Source organism: Branchiostoma floridae, chromosome 2 (genome assembly GCF_000003815.2).
Source record: "Branchiostoma floridae strain S238N-H82 chromosome 2, Bfl_VNyyK, whole genome shotgun sequence".
Classification (NCBI taxonomy): domain Eukaryota; kingdom Metazoa; phylum Chordata; class Leptocardii; order Amphioxiformes; family Branchiostomatidae; genus Branchiostoma; species Branchiostoma floridae.
The window spans coordinates 9,893,809-9,911,758 of NC_049980.1; the positions used below are offsets into that span (position 1 = coordinate 9,893,809).

General features: G+C 39.1%; 1 protein-coding gene across 2 annotated transcripts; it reads right to left on the bottom strand.

The window, feature by feature from the left end:
* Positions 1-2,569: 2,569 nt before the first annotated feature.
* LOC118432121 (SH2 domain-containing adapter protein F-like) lies at positions 2,570-17,865 on the bottom strand. 2 transcript variants are annotated; one of them, XM_035843650.1, is made up of 8 exons: positions 17,390-17,865; positions 8,693-8,846; positions 7,346-7,651; positions 6,678-6,707; positions 4,818-4,868; positions 4,231-4,414; positions 3,635-3,754; positions 2,570-3,196 (listed from the first exon to the last, which is right to left on the bottom strand). In XM_035843650.1, exons 1-8 carry the CDS (start codon positions 17,783-17,785, stop codon positions 3,010-3,012), a joined length of 1,428 nt encoding a protein of 475 aa, XP_035699543.1. In that variant the 5' UTR covers positions 17,786-17,865; the 3' UTR covers positions 2,570-3,009. The 2 variants fall into 2 exon arrangements, with proteins under 2 accessions (XP_035699543.1, XP_035699549.1); XM_035843656.1 differs by lacking the exons at positions 4,818-4,868; positions 6,678-6,707 and having other exon boundaries at positions 17,390-17,857.
* Between the last annotated feature and the right edge of the window lie 85 nt (positions 17,866-17,950).

The following is a 17,950-nucleotide window of genomic DNA, read 5'->3' on the forward strand; positions in this document are numbered from 1 at the left end:
GTGGTTGGTCTTCAGCACCAAGGATTGGTATGTTAACCAGTGTGGTTGGTGTTCAGCACCAGGGATTGGTCTGTTAACCTTTATGCAGTTGGTGTAGAGCACCAGGGACAGGTCTGTTAGCCATTTTTAGTTGGTGTTCAGCACCAATGATTGGTATGTTAACCAGTGTGGTTGGTGTTCAGCACCAGGGATTGATATTTAGCCATTTTGTGGTTGGTGTAAAGCACCAGGGACGGGGTTGTTAGCCATTTTTAGTTGGTGTTTAGCACCAGGGACAGATCTGTTAGACATTGTGGTCGGTGTTTAGCACCAGGGATTGATTTGTTAGCCTGTATGTGGTTAGTGTTCAGCACCGGGGACCGGTCTCATAGCCAGTGTGGTTGGTGTTCAGCACCAGGGACAGGTCTGTTAGCCTGCATGTGATTGTGATTGTGGTACAGTATCGGAGTCATTTGAATGACACTGCCCCCCCCCCCCCACCCCATCTGTAATACAGTCATGTCCTGCTCACTATTCAAAGACTAGCCATATACAAAAGGTACTGACGCTGATAAAATGGCACACACGGACTAATGGTGTATGCATAGATTTCCTTTTAATCCTTCCCCAGGCCTTGGGTCTTACACAATTTCACAGAAAGGATGGCAAAATAAAGATACATCTCAGGGGTATCCGAACATATTAAGCTGCATACAGAAGCAATCAGCATGGTCCAGATTCCTGGCCAATATCACATTAGGAACAGACACACTGACTTGCTACCTCATGTCTTATCGAGTCAACTCAAGTGCAATTACACATTAATTTTTTTCCTGTTGTCATAATCAGATATAAACACCTTTTCCTATAATCACACACCACCACTAGCATTGCTTGGCTGATTTCCTACAACCATAAAAGAATTTTATAATATATATCCAGCCATTGTTGTAACATTATGGATGATGTAACGCATATTTTCTAGAATAAATACTTTGTTTAGCAGTTTTATGCAACAACAATCTTTACAAACAGGAAGACAGAAAACAGAATAAAAACAAAGACTAGCACAACACATCTTCAAATAATAAAAATGATGATCTAAAAAGAAGGATGAAAATGCAAAATACAGGAGCTGCAGCTGAAACAGCTTTATGAAATCTGAAACTATTCCAATTTTTTGTCTGTGGAGTCCATTCCAGTCACTACGTGTTTGTTGCCATTGTTTAGAATTGCTTCCAAAGATTTGTAACTGTAATCAAATAAGAACAGCTCATAGAATTGTTGCTCTTTTGCCCTAATATGAAAAGATATGTTGCCAATTTCTTCTGTTTGTCCAAGACTCAGGTATATGGTTGTCTGAATTCTGTGTCTTTAATATTCTTCATTCCCCAAAAAAACATCATTTACTCAACAACCTCCTTTTTGCTAGAATTGACATTTACATTTAAACAATACAACTATTTACAGCTAAGAACATATAAAAATGTGAAAAATGCAAACTTTTACCCTCATGAAGTTTCCATCTCTTGATAATTAACCATGTACATGTACAAGTATGTATCTTCACTTGATTACAGTAGGAGAATACTCACAATATAGAGGGAAACATGAAGAAATGATGTTGAGGTTGTTCTACAATATACACCATGTACATTACATACAGTACTGTACTGCTGTCAAACATTATTTTCCATAATTTGCAACAAAGATATTTTTCACTCAATGCATTGCTTGAAAAGTACAAAATTGCACTGAAGAATATAAATAACTTATTGTATAGAAGCAAGAAAACTTTTGAGAAAGTTTGAATTCATAGAAAAAGGTGAAAGTTCTTGTTTCTGTCTGTAAATTCCTCTCAGAATGCAGTACAGCAAGCTGAACCTAATGCATGGTCAAGAAGCTCTGCAGAAATATGTCACTTCACAGGCCATTCCTAGCCTTGTTTCCAGCCTATTACAGCTCCCGAGTTTCTTGTCCTCTGCGCAAAGGACAGAAGAGAAACAGGAGCTATAGTATGGCTGGAAACCAGGCTAGGCTATTCCTACTTAGCAGTGTCAAGCTTGAATTGCCTGGGTTGGCAGATGTTCTCTATATATTGTAACATCCTGTTCAGAAGCACCCTTTGATAAAGATTTGCTATTCAAAAGACTAACATAAGTTACAAAGAATATGTTACATATCTTTTAAAAGTATTGATAAGCAATAAACTGTGTTACAGAAGCACACTCACAGAAGCTTAGGGCAGAAATCAAAAGGCAGCTACCAATAAATTACAAATGTCTTGAATTTGACTTTGTTCAATGTTGAGAATTGTTGCCATTGAAAATGATAGTTTTGACAAATGATTGCTGTTCTTTTTACAAAAAACTAAGTGATTGTTTGCCACATACCTTGGATTGTATAAAACTCTTTTTATATCCCTTCTGATAGTATCATTTGTGCACTTAATCCACTTAATCATACATGTAAAGACCTTTCTGGTTGTCCACCCCAGATACTAAGTAATGTCTTCTCGATGAGATTGATTTCAAACCTGCCTTAAACAGCCATCACAATCATCATCACCAAGCCATCTCATGGCAACTGTCAATGTAATTATCAGAGGTAGTCTGGGCACCCAAAATTTTCAGGACAAAATCATTAACACAATAGAAACTCTCAAAATATATAAGATACAATCAGCAAAAATCAAGGTGCCATACAGTTGCTATTTGATTGGTTAGCAGCAACAAGCCAATCAGATGGCATCTTTGCTATTAATCACCATATCATTAGCATAAATCACAGGATGGAAAACACTTCAAATCATTAAAAATATCAACAAAACAAACCAAGTCTTTGCATGTAAGTATGATCATAAAATCTCTTGATAGTAAAATTAATCTCCTGATAGCCACTATGATATATATGGTTTTGTATCAATAAGTAATATGTCATAAAAATAGTAATAACTGAGTGCAAACAGGACTATACAAAGCTTGTAGAGAAGCAAAATTAGAGCTGGTTCCATGGGGTTTTTCTGAGACTCTACATAAGCTGACATATTATGGGATATCTTAGTTTCATGTGTTCGGCCCCCTTGATGTTGAGGGTGTGTATGGAGTAGTGGTAGATCACGTCCGGTACGGTGTCAAACGGTTTGCTGCACTCCCCAAGGATGTATTTCAGGTCCACATTGTGTGCTATCTTCATGTGCATAAACCCCTTGGCACTCCTGCAGAAAATGAATACACGAGAGGCGATGGGTTTAATACACTTACTACATCATATACTTCATTGCCACATCCTGTAGAATCAAGTCATGTTTCGGGTCCAACGACATTTTCAAAACAGTATGCAATGAAAAGTACACAGCAAGTAATAGAATGATAAGGCTGTAATTACAGTACAGCACAATGTACAAGTACATCAGGCAATAAAAATTGTGTTCTCACATGAGCTAATCTATTGCTACATCAAAGCCTAACCTCAAATGCTGCCATACAAAACAAGACCGTCTGGGAATGTCTGTGCAGCTTAAACATTAACATAACCCCACCTAGCTCTTCACGTGGCTAATTGTTGTGTATATGTATGGATATTGTCAGATATTCTGGTCAGTTGGTTTCAATTTGCCCCATAATCTAAAAAAAAAGAGCCAATATGTTCTTACTTGATGGATAAGGAAAAGTTTGTCCGGGAGCTCTCGCTGTTCCTGACCAGGAAACTGCACTCCCTACAGGAGCGCAGCACGTTCTCCGCATCTACTCTGCTAATGGACCCATGGTACCACCTGTATGGAATACACATTAAGCACTGTCATTCAAATACACAAATTCAATCACACATTCAGCCCATGGGGATGAGAAGTAATCATTTTACAGATAAATGATATAGCTGAACTGAATACACGTGCTAGAATGTCAATCAACCCTCTCCCTAGATCTGTACAATGTAACTTTTCACTCCTTTTCTCTTTGCATCATTACATAACAACATATGCCACATCCTTACAGATAGCCCATTGAAGATTACTGTAAATGCAATTAAGTTTGCGGGGATTTAATTTTGGGGTAGCGGGAAAAAGGACTGTTGGCAGTGGTTTAAATTAGCAGAAGTCTCTTACTGCCATGGAAAAATGTTCCCGTGGTTTCAAGTTTGCGATGAATTGGCAACCACGAAAACCGCAAACATAAAACTACTGCGAAAATTTCTGCATTTACAGTAATGCGGGGGCAAAATGGTAAAAATCAACTTCACTTGGCTTACCTTTGACCTTCCAGAGGAATAGATGGATCGATGGGCTCTGACCCCTCATGTGAGTGTTTCCTGAATACCCTGGTTTTGCTGAGAGGACTAGCAGAGCTCTCCGGTACTGCAGCAAGCCGCTTGTCTGCTGAAGGTGGGGTGTGGGTGGACGGTGGTGGGGAGGGCTGCTGCTGGTCCAACTGGGCTGGAAATACAAATGGATATCATATTACACTCAGATAGCCATGTCTATCACAATCGTCTATAACCAAACTTTGGTCCAAAGGTTTACAACATCACTTATAACCATAGCTGAGTATAGAAAGCACAAGCTGCATTCCATAGCCTGGGTATGTTTTAGGGTAGCAAGTATAAGGAGTCCCGGTAGAAATCGGATGGTACCTAGGCTGGGCATTCTAGGGTGCTTACCACTAAAAGCTACAGATAAGAAAAGTGACTTGTAGATAAAAATGAGTCATTCTTTGTTCCAAATTATATCTTGCAATGCCTATTAATAAAAGATCTGTAAATTCTTGTCAAACCATGCTGGTTAGTATGACTTGAAATGACTGATAGATGTCAGTTGAGTATGTATGTGAGACAGTTACCTCCATGAGCAAGAAAGTATACGACAGGAGGTTTCAGTCTCATCACATTGACTGCACAGGGGGATGATGGGAAAACAGAGATGGGAAGGAGAATAGATAGAAGAGAAGGGCATAGCTGCTTGTACTATCAAAAACAGAGGTTAAATCTGATAAAGAAATCAAAGGCACATTGGGAATAAAGCCCTGCTGTATGGCAAGTACATGTAGTTTTATTACATGTCATTAGAATAGCGTAAGAGCCAAGAGTCAAAACTAAAATGTCAGAATCAAAATGTAAAGAAATGTCCTCACAGCAACCTTTGCTCTACAGTGTCCTTGGAGGGTGATAATCAGTTTAGTTATCATGCAACTTTGCACTACTTTTATAAACGTGTCATCCCAAACAAGATTCATTAGACAATATTTCTGGCAGGGCATTTTCTCTTCAATCCAATTTATGCTGGGTAAACTTGTTACTGCAGCAAAGTCAATACCTTTTAGATGTTACTAAATAAGTCTGGTACGGGGCACACGGTGCCATCTATTATCAATTACATGCTAGAGTCACACTGGGCTGTCAGGGGTTGGTCGTTTGGTTTCCAGGGAGAAATATGTACTCTCCAAGCAGAGGTTGGTGGGGAAGACTGTGGCCTTTGGGGTGGGGAGTTCAGACAGAAAATGCCAGATATGAGAAAAGGGTCACAATTTACCCCACCAACCTCTGCTTAGAGAGAAGAGATATACTGAATATTTTCCTGCCCAGATCTTATTATTTTGAAAAATACAGCTCAGTTTTTCCTTTTCCACCTTAGATATTCATGTTGAGACTCTGTGGATGGGGAAAGTTTTCTACAAGTAAAATAATTTCAGTCTGGTTGAAAAATGTTTACATATCAAAGACAACCATATTTTATATACTCAGCTCTTTTGACCTGTGACATTTTGATGTCCCTGGTTTCCAAGGCACCAAAAATATGTCAAAAATGGAATGTATGAGCTTTTCCAGTGGAGCAAAATGTTATTTCTTATCATTTCATGTATCATATTTCTTTCTCACTTTCCACTTTGCAGCTAAACTTTTCCATTTAGTGTCCTTTATTTCTGTTGGTGGATAGGATTATAATGATATTTGACTTCAATACATGAGAGATTCATTAGCATTGATAGTAATTGTTCAGTGCCCCAAACCTCTTTTTTTCCTAGCAACAGCTCTTAACATAAACACGCAAACGTTCATGTATGCAATCAAAGGCAAAACCTAATGACGTTTTCTAGGAAGAGCCAGCCATATGTACATGTAATTTGGTGGAAAATTTGAAAGCGCTGTGTGGGTGTTTAGACATATTAATCTGAGTACGTCAGTAAAGCTAGACATTCCACACGTGAGCTGGTTATGCATGTATGTGCTCAACAGAGCCATACTGGTAAACACCTTCAGCATTTAGAAAGGAACACCTCCAGCAATACATACATGTACATGAAATAAAAAGATTAAAGGACAGATCTTTTTGATTTATTGCAGTAGAATAACTTATTCCCATTGGTATGATCACATCATTAAGGTGCTAAAGGTCATTGAAAGAAACTCAAAATAAACTCCAATCTTTAAAGAACAAAACAAAAAAAAAACACAACCTTGTGTCCACATTTGCCCACGCTTTTCCCACCCGCACCTTGAAAGCCTTTGCGATTTATGTATTGTTTTGCAAGTATACCAGATTTTGTTGTTCTAACTTCTATTTCAAAACTACATGTGGCATTTTTTAAAGATTTGCCTTCTACCATGAGCATTTGAAAAATGAATAGCTTTTATTAAAGAGAAAGCTTTCAGATGTCAAGAATATTAATAAAGAGAGATAGAGAAAGAGAGACACAGAGTACCTGGTCTATGGCGGCACCTTTTTCTGTATACTTTAGTGGAAAGGAGGAGAGATGGCAGTCACACACACACACAAAACACACAGAGAAAGAAGAAAGAAAGTGAGAAGAGGATGTAGGAAGAAGATGCTAGAACAGAGTATTGAAGACAGTGTGGCTACAACAGATTTCTGAATGCTTTGTTCATCCTACTATCACAGATGTCCATGTAGCCTTTGTTGAACTTGATCAAGACTGTGGAAAGATGCTCATGAGATTATAACAGAATACATGGATTCCTTCTTTGACTCTCAGGGTTTGAGAAAAAGACAAGGAGAGAATCACTTTGAGAAAGGAGTATAAAAGGACACGTATACATACAGAAAGACGAAGTATGCCATGTATACTCGTATTGGTATTGCTGACTTTAGACTTTAAGCAGATAGCACAACTCACAAGACATATTTCTACCTACTGACCAGTTAACATACATTTTGTAGCTTACATATTTAAAACATAAAAATGTTTCTGATATATTTCTTTATTTTCTTGGTCTAAAGACTCCAAACTTATCTTTTCAAAGTTTTCTTTATTCATACATGTCTGCCTGTTATGTTCTAGAGCAACAGTACATGAAAATGTGCTACATCTTGTGACTGAGGAAAAGATGGTATATTCATTGACAAGGATACCTGCAAATGCTTGAGACAGCCTCTCTTTGGAGGACCACTCCCATGGTTGGTCATAATCCTCCGCTGGTCTGGTGTCCTCATCTGGCTGCTGCTGTTGTTGTTGTTGTTGTTTCAACTGTGTTTCCTTTGCCTTTTCTAGTTCCCTGGCTAACCTGGCCTGGTGTGTGTCTGCGTCTATGTCCTCCGGAGCACTGGGTTCATAGGGGTCCTCGTACAACGCTGAGTCACTGCTGCTGCCCTCACTGTCGGGTGTGCTGGAGCGAGGTGTCTCTTCCTTGGCCTCCTTACTCTGTTGTATCCTGAGTTCTAAGGTTAGAAATGGATAAACAAACTCATCAATAGGAACAAGCCCTGAATCTGTCTTGCTACCTTATGTATGATATATATGACTGTTGCCGTCCAACTTTCCTATCTCCTTTTCATTTGCTTAAGCTTGTACCATAATTTAAGCTCCAGGGAAAGGTACTACTAGGGAAATGAACATTGAACTCATGAATGTAACGTTATACAAATATTATACGTGTACCAAGGTCATCAAAAGACCCATATCAAACCACGCAGACCAATTTGTTTACTACAGCAGTGCTTTGTGGTTGCACAACATCTCTAGCATTTTTCATTGCAGTGATATTACGAAAATAACCCATGCCTACAAGTTTAACACTGATTACTACCAGTGAAATAACTGACAATTTCCAATCTACATGGCTCTACCTGATTAAAGTGTCAATCTAGCAAATGTATGTGTAAGTAGCAAAAATGGCAAGTAATAAGTGGTAAGTGCCAAAACTTGATTATGTTACAGTGTTTTGATTAGAATATTGTTGCTCTGGCGCTGGAGTAAAAACAGTCAATCCATTTGATGCTAGAAATTTGGTAAGGGTGTTACTGGGAAATGTCTGGGATGCTATGACACTACAATGTACGTACGGCCTGCTTCCTAGATGTACAGTAGACAAGCCAAACATGGGTAAATGCATGACTCAGAGCTTCAGCACTGACATGACCAACTGAGCCAAACATGCACCATGAAAATTGGCCAATTTCATGGGTAAATGTAAAGCAGTGGGAGGTTGAGATTTGTTGCTGACAATGCTTGACATGGAGGTAATACCAGTAGAAAACATCCTATTACCATTTCCATGAACTTCCTTAAAGACTGTTAGCTCATACATGTACTATAACCACAGTGACACAGCTACACCCATAGAAAACAGTGGAACCATTTGTTTGTATGATATTGGAAAGAATGCTAGTAAAAAGAAATATGAGAAAGGATAAACAGAAGCAGGCAAGGAAAATGGAAATGTAGATTCTGAATATGAGGGGATGTGAAGAGAAACCAACCTTGTATAATCTTCTGTGCATCATACGGATCTGAGTAGTTGTTGAAGTCATCCTCTTTGGGTGGCCGACAGTCTGGAGGCACGTCGTAATCCCTGCTCTCAAGAACTGCTTTTCTGATGTCATAAGGGTCACTGTAGTCATCAAGCACAATGGGCTGGAGAACAGAAAAATTAACGGATTGATTTAAAAGTGTCAAATGTGAGAGAGGGCCATGAACATGAGCAACCACAGCTACTCTCTCTTTGGTCACAAAGGTATGCTATTTCAGCAGGGTTGTAAGGGTTGTCAAGGTGCTTATCCATCAGAAATTTTATGTCTCAGTTCAGTCAGAAAATCATTAAGGCTATAATCTCAAAGCAACATACTAATACTATAGGAAAAGTATCCATAACAATATTTCATTAAAGTCCCTTTGCTCATTCTTAAGATATATGTCAAATTATGCGATGAAAGAGTTGACAAGTTCTCCTATAGCACAATTTGCAGGATGGCTTGTGTTCGTAAGTCCTGTTTATACTGATTATAGACATGATTATAGACATGAGTGATTCTTCATTTTATTGATTGGACTTGTACATTATTCATGGCAAAAAAGTTGTTATCAAGGATATAGAGATGGAAATAAAGTAAGGATGATTTGATATATCAGGTTTCTTGACAAAGATCGATATGTGCAACAAGTGCTTGTGCAGACAGAGATCATGGTCTTACAAATTCAATAAGAATCTTGATTCACAATATAGATTTCCTTGGAAGTACATGTACATGTATATCTATCCTTTAATAGTATAAAGGAATTCAAAATAACATATCCAAAGTATAGGATTTGGAACATTTTGTAGTTCTTTCAAAAGTTAGAAATGAAACTAAAGTAATAAATTAAAGTTACAACAAATCTACACAAAATCAGAACATTACTATGTGAAGCAAACATATACAACTGTAAGTACCTCATTCCCGATATATGACCACAACAGCTGTTCATGATAAATGCATTACTCCTGTATCTGAATACCACACCTTGAATGGGTCCATTATAAATCAGAGGATGGGATATTGAGTGGACAATTGACCTGATTTTCTGTCATAAATAATCAGCCAGGCTATTAACGGTTAGGACCAGGAAGCCCTGGGGAAATGACATGGGCTGATGTAGGAAGTGTCCGGGTATATTTTGATTAAGGAAATAAGATTTAGAAATAAATTATCATTAGATACTTTTACATAACTTTTTGATAAAATCCATACATACATCCATAAAATATATAGAAAAAGCTATTAAGAAGGTAAGACTAACATTTATGTTTTTATTGAATGAATGAATGAACGAAGACCTTTATTGTGCATTTTTTTGCCACACTGGGCTAAGTACAGGTCACAACAAGACATGTTGAAGAGAAATATACAGTAAACAGATACAAAATAAAAATAATATTGGATAAATTCAACTTCTTTTTTCAAGAGATGACCAGCAATTTTGTTTTGAACAGGATTCTTTAATCAAAGGTGTACTGTACAACCCTTTCCCCCCTTGTACAAGGCATTACTGTGAAAAATACCAAAGCAAGAATAATACATACCAAATACACCTCACCAGACTAATCAGCTGCATACAGTAACTTGTTTATCAACCTTTATTTCTCCACATGCTACGATGTATTGAGGTGCGAGTACTCCGTACGTTGATAAGGACATTAAGTATACTTTGTCTTTTTAAAACAAAACAATGTGTTATCTAAATATGCTCATTCAGTTGACCCATTCTGTGAAGAGCGGATACCAAAAATGATACACACTAACAATTGTGACAAATAGAATAGAAGCATGGCCCCAAATTTCCCTCCTTTGGCTAAGATCCAAGTACATCAAAATCCCTCCATCACTTTTAGGGTTACTAACAGAACTAAGAAAATATAATCTCTGGTAATTTAAAGCTGTGTACGAAAGCTCAAGCTGTAATACAGCAATATACCTCTCTCTATAAATCTCCTTTATTTTCAGTTTGCCAGTAATTGAAGAGGTCACAGATGTTATGGCCTCCAGCAAGATATGTGGTTTAATTTCATACCTGGGTAAACAGTACTGAGGCACACCATAAAATCTTGGGTGAGGAGAAAACAATGATGGCTTCTGGCAGTCTATTGTTCAATCGTACTCAAACCAATATACAGGGGGAGGGGGGTGGGATACAATGTATCATTGTATGTGATCATTTGAGGATAAGAGAGTGAAAAAATGCCACAACCATGTAGAACAATACAGTAAAAACCAAACTGTTAATAGATCAACGTATGCCAATAAACACTACCTATTGTTCAACTGAAAGAAGATTGAGAGAATTGAGAATAGAGAACTGTGACCCACTAAGAGAATAAACATAAAGCTAATATGATAGATGACCTTAAAATTATAATGTGTCATCAAATAATTCACACCATCATAAATCAAGGCTATGATGCATAATTTTTTATGGAATATTTTGACTAAAGCCTTTTTATGTAAATTTTACTGAGCATATTTGGGCAGAAAGAAATACATTTTACATACTACAACAACCCATTCTATTAGAAATGCAGTACATTTGCACTGCGTACATTTGGTTGTGAGTTTATGTGTAGAGAGACGCACACAACACAACCCCCTGAGCTTCAAGATAATACATGTACATGAACAATTGGTTGTTCTATACAATGCAGAAAGGCACTCAGACCAGACAATAGTCTTTTGACCAATGATGTGTTCGAAGCATGTTTCAGATCAGCAGGGGTTTGCCAGCTACAAGATTGAATTTTGAAAGGACGCTTTTGGTCGGGACTGAATCCTGACTAAATCGAGGTTACACAAAATGTACCGTGACGAAACACACAGCAAGCCTAGACCATTAAGTACAAGTCACTCAGTTTTATGGCTTCCAAAGCATCTGTTATCATAGAGCTTGTCCAATTGAAAGAACAAAATATAGACGAGTGCATTCTTTCTAGCCTTCACTGCCTTTATATTGTAAAACAGAGTTAGACTATCTCGCTGTATGAATGTAGCAAGATAAAAAACAGTGGCTTTTCAAGGTTGTGAATTTTTCCTAAATGTGTTTATACTACTATCTATAGAAAGCAAAATTTTAGTGAAAGAGATTAACACTGCAACAATGTCTACAAAAGGAATTTGTCTTGGCAACAGAGGTGTGAACATGTTATTTATGTTCTATACAATTCCTAAAGATACAAAACATTCATAAGCTATCTATATGACATATATAAAGGAAGGACAATTTTCCCTAAGGAGCAACATTCCTACTATTTTACGATGGGACAATGTATTGCAATGCTTATTTTATCAACTAATGTCCTTGTATATTTTATTTTAGTAGGTGTATTATTTAGATAAGGGTGAAAAAAGGGCAATACATAACTTGATAGCAGCCAACCTGATACTAGCGGGTTCATTCCTGTTGAAAGTGTGAAATTCTAAGGCCCACTTTACATTACGTTTTTCGCGTTAGCGGGACTGGCGTTAGCGGGGCTGCGTTAGCGGGAGCCCCGTGTAAAGAGAGTTCCCGTTAACGTAGTCCCGCTAACGCCAAATTTTCTCCCGTCCACTCCGAAGCGTACGGCCGTAGGCTCAGCGGGAGTCCCCGTCAACGCCAAACTGCGTATAAAGAGAACACGTCGGGCTCGCGTTAGCGGGAGTCAGGGTTTAGACGTTTAGCATAAAGCGCGCGCTTATTAGCATATGGCGCCAAAATGGTGAGTACAGATTTGCAAAACATTGGAGGAAAATTGCCAGCAGCGATCATGTTCATAACGCTGGGTAAGAATACAGCGATAAGAAAACAGTCTCCCGATACTGATAGTTACTTTTTTATATACTAGAAGAATGAATGTCAACCCAAAAATCAACCCGAACTACGCAGAAAAAATAGTTTTCACGGCCTGCCTTTTCCGTAATGGCCACCTACGCAGGCTCTTACGTCAATCGGGTCTGCAGTCAACCTTCAAAGCAGGCGGTATGTCAGCGAAAAATAGTCTCATTCTCACATTTTTGGACGACCTACTTTTGCACAATTTTCGTGGAAGACCTGTAAAAAAATATACAAGTTCGATTCCGAATATTTTCTCCTGCAATACATCGTTACGTTGTACCGAAACCAGAAGCCGCTATCTCTGCAAATTTTGTATAAAGTAATCCCATTACGCGTCTCCGATTGGCCGTTGCTATGACAGTGGTGGCCGTTGCTATGACATTGGTGGGGAAATTCCCGCCACATGAACTGCTGGCAGCTTGAGTTTTTACGTACGAGGTAGTTATTATACCTGCAGGAATTGTGCGTATATTCACGGTTATTTCAGTACGTAGCCATAATTTAGCAGGTCATCACTGAAAGAAAGGGATCTTCTATCAAACAGTTCGCTTTGAAAGGGTTTTTAAGTGCTTTTTTATCGAAAATTTTGTGGTCGAAGTTACCGGAAGTGTCAGCGAAACAACAACGTAGTCGGGGACTTGTATTTCTCATGCAAGTCACGTATTTGAATTTTCAATCACTTGGTAGCGGTACGCAAACAAAAAATTAACGTTTGTTCAATATAACAACGTGCAGCTAAAAAGAACTGCGATCTTTACGGGTAGATTTTCACCAAGATTTTACATTCCACCGCGCGCCGCGGGTGTCCTGTCAGATTTCCGGGCGGTGTGTCTAAAGAGGTGCCGATAGCGGCGTCCCGATAACGGGAAATTTACCGCTAACGCGAAAAGCGTAATGTAAAGTGTCAATCTTCAATCACTGCCCCTCCCCTCCCCCACCCTTTCTATCAGCCCCAGCTGTCCCTAGAGTCATCTTATCCAATCTTCAGTAGTTAAGACATGCTCCCAACCAGAACCATCCAACAGATGGGAGGCAGACAGGCTGGGGTGTAATGAGGAAAACAGCCTTTGGCACAAAACAACCTTATCCTGATTATCAATGTTAATAGCTTTACAACTTTGTGTACTGAAATTCCTTTGTTGGAGTTGAAAAAAAAAAAGTAATGTTTTTTTGGAAAAACTGTGACGCAGGAATGTTACTGTACATACTGTACTATACGTGGTATTGTAAAGTTTTTAAAGAGATTGAGTGTGCAGATGATAAAATGTGTGTTATGTGTTATGTTACCGATTACCAGAGACAATGGAGAAAACAGCCTTTGGAACAAAAACAAATTTATCCTGATTATCAACATTTATAGCTTTACAACTTTGTGTATGGAGGTACCTTCAACTTTCCCTTGTTGGAGTTGTAAGAAATAAAGAAGAAATGTGGTAAAACATGATTGACAGCTGTTCAGGGATACCTATGCTGTAGTGGAGTGATAAGGCTTTCTTGACAGCTACATGTAGGATAAAACCCCCAGGATGGAAACAGAACCTGATAAGATTACGCCTGTGAAAGTCAGCTTGTGAAACCACCCAAGCATTCAGGGGGGTATTGGTCGTATTCCTGGAAAACATTGCGTCAGCTTACAAGAATATATAAATGAAGGAATAACCAGGGAACTTAATTGTCTACAAGCAGACCTTTTGACTAATAATGTACTTGGAGTTGAAAGGACAAAACAACAGAAATTTTACAATGCCTTCATGAAAACGACAATAAAACAAATAATAAAGCCATGAAAGCTGACTGACTAGAATTTTCAACTTGTATGACCTTGATAATGAAAATATATCATCAAAATCACACAATTCTATTAATTCCATTATCAAAAATACTAGTGACAGTTTTGTAGCTCTATCTAGATTTAATACCTTGGAAAAAAGATTTCCATTGGACGCAGTTGGCCATGGCAAATAAACTCTACAACAGTACAAGTCAGTGCAGCCAAATCATTTCGGGCTTTCTGCATAGACCATGATGGTTCCCTCAATATAATCTGGACTGATTGCAATAAAATTCTCTTCTCTTCAGTCTCATTACTTTGTGCCATGGATTTCCCTCATTATTCCTGACCATAATCCATCCAGTCCCTCTTGGCTCTCATTTTACAGCCAAGAGCAGGGAGGGTCCCCCTTGTGCACATGGATTGTGGCTTTTATGTGAAGCTCAATGGCATATTCAGTTATTCATCCTGATCAAATGCAATCAATGGGGGGACCTAGACACCCAGTCTCTCCACGTATTTGTTCAATAAATCCTTGAGACGTGGATGCTGGATGATTTGTCTATACCAACAGATTGTGGATGAAAGACGCACTCATAAGTGGGAACATCTATGGCCGTACACTGTACACACTGCAGGGAGTACCACTCAAATGTACATGTATGGCTGCTCTAAAATGGCTAATTCAGAGATAAAAGTTGCAACATTTCCCTACATTTATCCTTCCATGAATTTTATAGGCTAGCCCAATCAAAATAGCTGGGCTGCCACGAGAAGGTCATGCTGGGAGGTCTCCGTATAAATGTATGACATGCAATTTGTGTTTGATAGCAGCACAGTGCCACCCGACTGAGATTCAGGCATACATCACCAATGTTCCGTATGCTGAATGAAGATTCTATTTTGGGACCATCTGTCTAGTTGACCTTCCAGTGCTCTCAAGTTACCCCCTTTCCCAATTACAAATATGAATCGGTCTCTCTCAACTGCTTTCATTCAATACAATTTGCAGGGGGCAGTAATTACAACAGAAGCACTTTGTATGGGTGAGTTAATTATTTAGTAGTAGATCACGATATATTGGTCAGGTCATCAAATCAGGGGTAAAAGACAATCCATACAGACTGGTGCTCTCCACCACCCAAATCACAGCACTGAGTGAGCAATACATTTAATTTTGTAAATCTTAAAGGGGCAGAAATTCTTCGCCCCCATTTTCCATCATTTACAAGATGGTAAGAATCTTTGCTGAGTTAGATATGAAATGTACATATTGACTGAAATTTTGAATCTAAAGAAATTCTGTCAATTTTCCAAGGGTGGTGATGCTCCCTTGAAAGAATGAACCTAGCTTGGAGTCCAGTCTTGCTCACTTTAGTCAGCTCCCGAAGGGTAGCGACATTCAGAAGCAGAGCTAAAGCGAACAAGTTGTGACCTTAAGGCTGGACTCCAGGCTAGAATGAACCTACTGCGCCAAGAGAACTTCCTCCCAGCCTTATCAATACAAGCACACACTGCTGGTACATGTAGTGCTATCTTGAAACCTTGAATTAAACCTTGAATTGTACACTTATTCTTTCTCAGCAAAATCAGCAAAGGTTTGATGTGAAACTTGTAACATCTATGACATTTCAATACATACATTGCATGATTCACATTAATGATTAAGGGATGATGTGGTCTTTACCAATTACATAGACTAGGTCTATAGGTCTGACTAATGAGCTTACTACTGGGGATAAGCGGATTATGTTGCCAATACAACTTAAGTGATAGAATATCTCTACTGTTAGACCCAGGAGATGGAAGATCAAAAGGAAACGTTTTGTGGACAGACCTGCTTCAAGAAATTTCTACTGTTTGACCAAGTTGGTTTGACAGAGGGAAACATGTATTTGTTCAACTCCAAGGAATCAAATAATTGCGCCTGGTAGGAATTAACATATCTTAACATAGATGGTCAGCAAAGGTAGCATCACACAACAAGCAAATATGTGCTATAATCAACACTTCGGTATTCTTGTGTTCACATTACAGATACGTCTCCAAGCTTAAGTTATGCCTCTTATTTTTTACATCTTTTGAGAATTTGACATCACAAACTACAGACAAGTGAAGACATCAAAGTCTGACATGTGTTGACAGGGACGATATTTAGGGGAGGAGGTCCTACTAGAGGAAAACATCCCCATTAATGATTGACATCTTGCTGTGAGAAGAGGGAAACATGAGAGGAGGGGAGGAACAGACAGGATTAAGCCTGCTGCCTGACTACACAATTGCAGATACTGCCCTCTTTTTGAAGATAATCCACCATAACTTTTATGGGATTAGCCAGACAAGCAAAAATTTAACATTTTCACCTTTAGGCAATTTTTCACAATAAAGATTTATTCGAAAGCTGTGTGTCCTGTTTTCCTAGACAAATTGCATTAATGTTTATTCTTTTGTCATGTATTACAATGAAATAGATTCTTAAACTTTTAAAAGGAATGCTCATTAGCTTAAAAGCTCGGACACAAACTGCATCAGACACCCAGGCTCTGACTTAATTCCTTTTGAGGGTGGCTGTCAACAGCACAGTTGTGTTTGCTATCTAACAAAGACTTTGGCTGCTGTTGGCTTTGATTAGCCAGCTACTGCAGCAGATGCCTGTCTCCAACCCAAAGCCGTCTGTTGTGACACAAATGAATGCAGACAAATCCCAAATCCTTGTCATCATAGACACACTTCGGGCACAGAGCAACAGAAGGGGTTGCCATTCCTTCTATATTTCTACTATCACACAACATATGGGATTCAATTTAAAGGCAAAGCGCTGTAGCTTTCTGTTTATTGGAAGGGAAGGGGAGCGGCGCGTTGTGCATATTTACACTGCATACTAAATACTGACAAACCAAAGAGAAAGTGAATATAGGGGTAGGGCCATATTTTTTTCAGGTTGCTCTGACAGCTATTTGCTTTATAAACAATAGGGGAAGCAATGTTTTACAACTTTATTATCGCCATGTTTACAAACATCACAGTGTACGTTGTAAACATCGGGAAATTTGAAAGCTTTGTTTACCTTCATGGGTTTGGACACGTGCGTGTTTTCCGGGGTGCTGTGGATGTTTTCTGCCGACCTTTTGATGACGCCGTCACTGCCACTCCCCGTGCTGGACACGGAGTAACTACTGTCACTCTTACTGCTGCCCGTTCTTGTCGGAGTGGAGTGGTGACCAACACCGCCGTCTCCTCCAGACGACTTCCTGCGCGCATCCCCTCCTTCGCACACGGCGCTATAATTCCCCGGCAGTGCATCCGCCGGGTCGGCGTAGTTATCGTCTTCTGAGTCTCCCCCCGATAACCTGGGTCCAACTCTAGGCTTCGTCGAGTTTTGGTCGTAATAGTCGGGACGTGGAGGCTGTGGCGGCGGCTTTTTCCCGACCCCCAGCCCTAGATGTTTCAGCAACTTAGCCATGATTCTTGTGACTTGCTTCCTGTTCGGCACAGTGCACACTGGGAAGGTTCTCTCGTGCCCGGGGCTTTCAGTAGTGATCCTGGGCACGAGATCTATTCTCCTCACGTTATCCTCGCGAGATTTGACGGGGGAGTGTACAGAAATGCTACAAAGGAGGGCATAGAC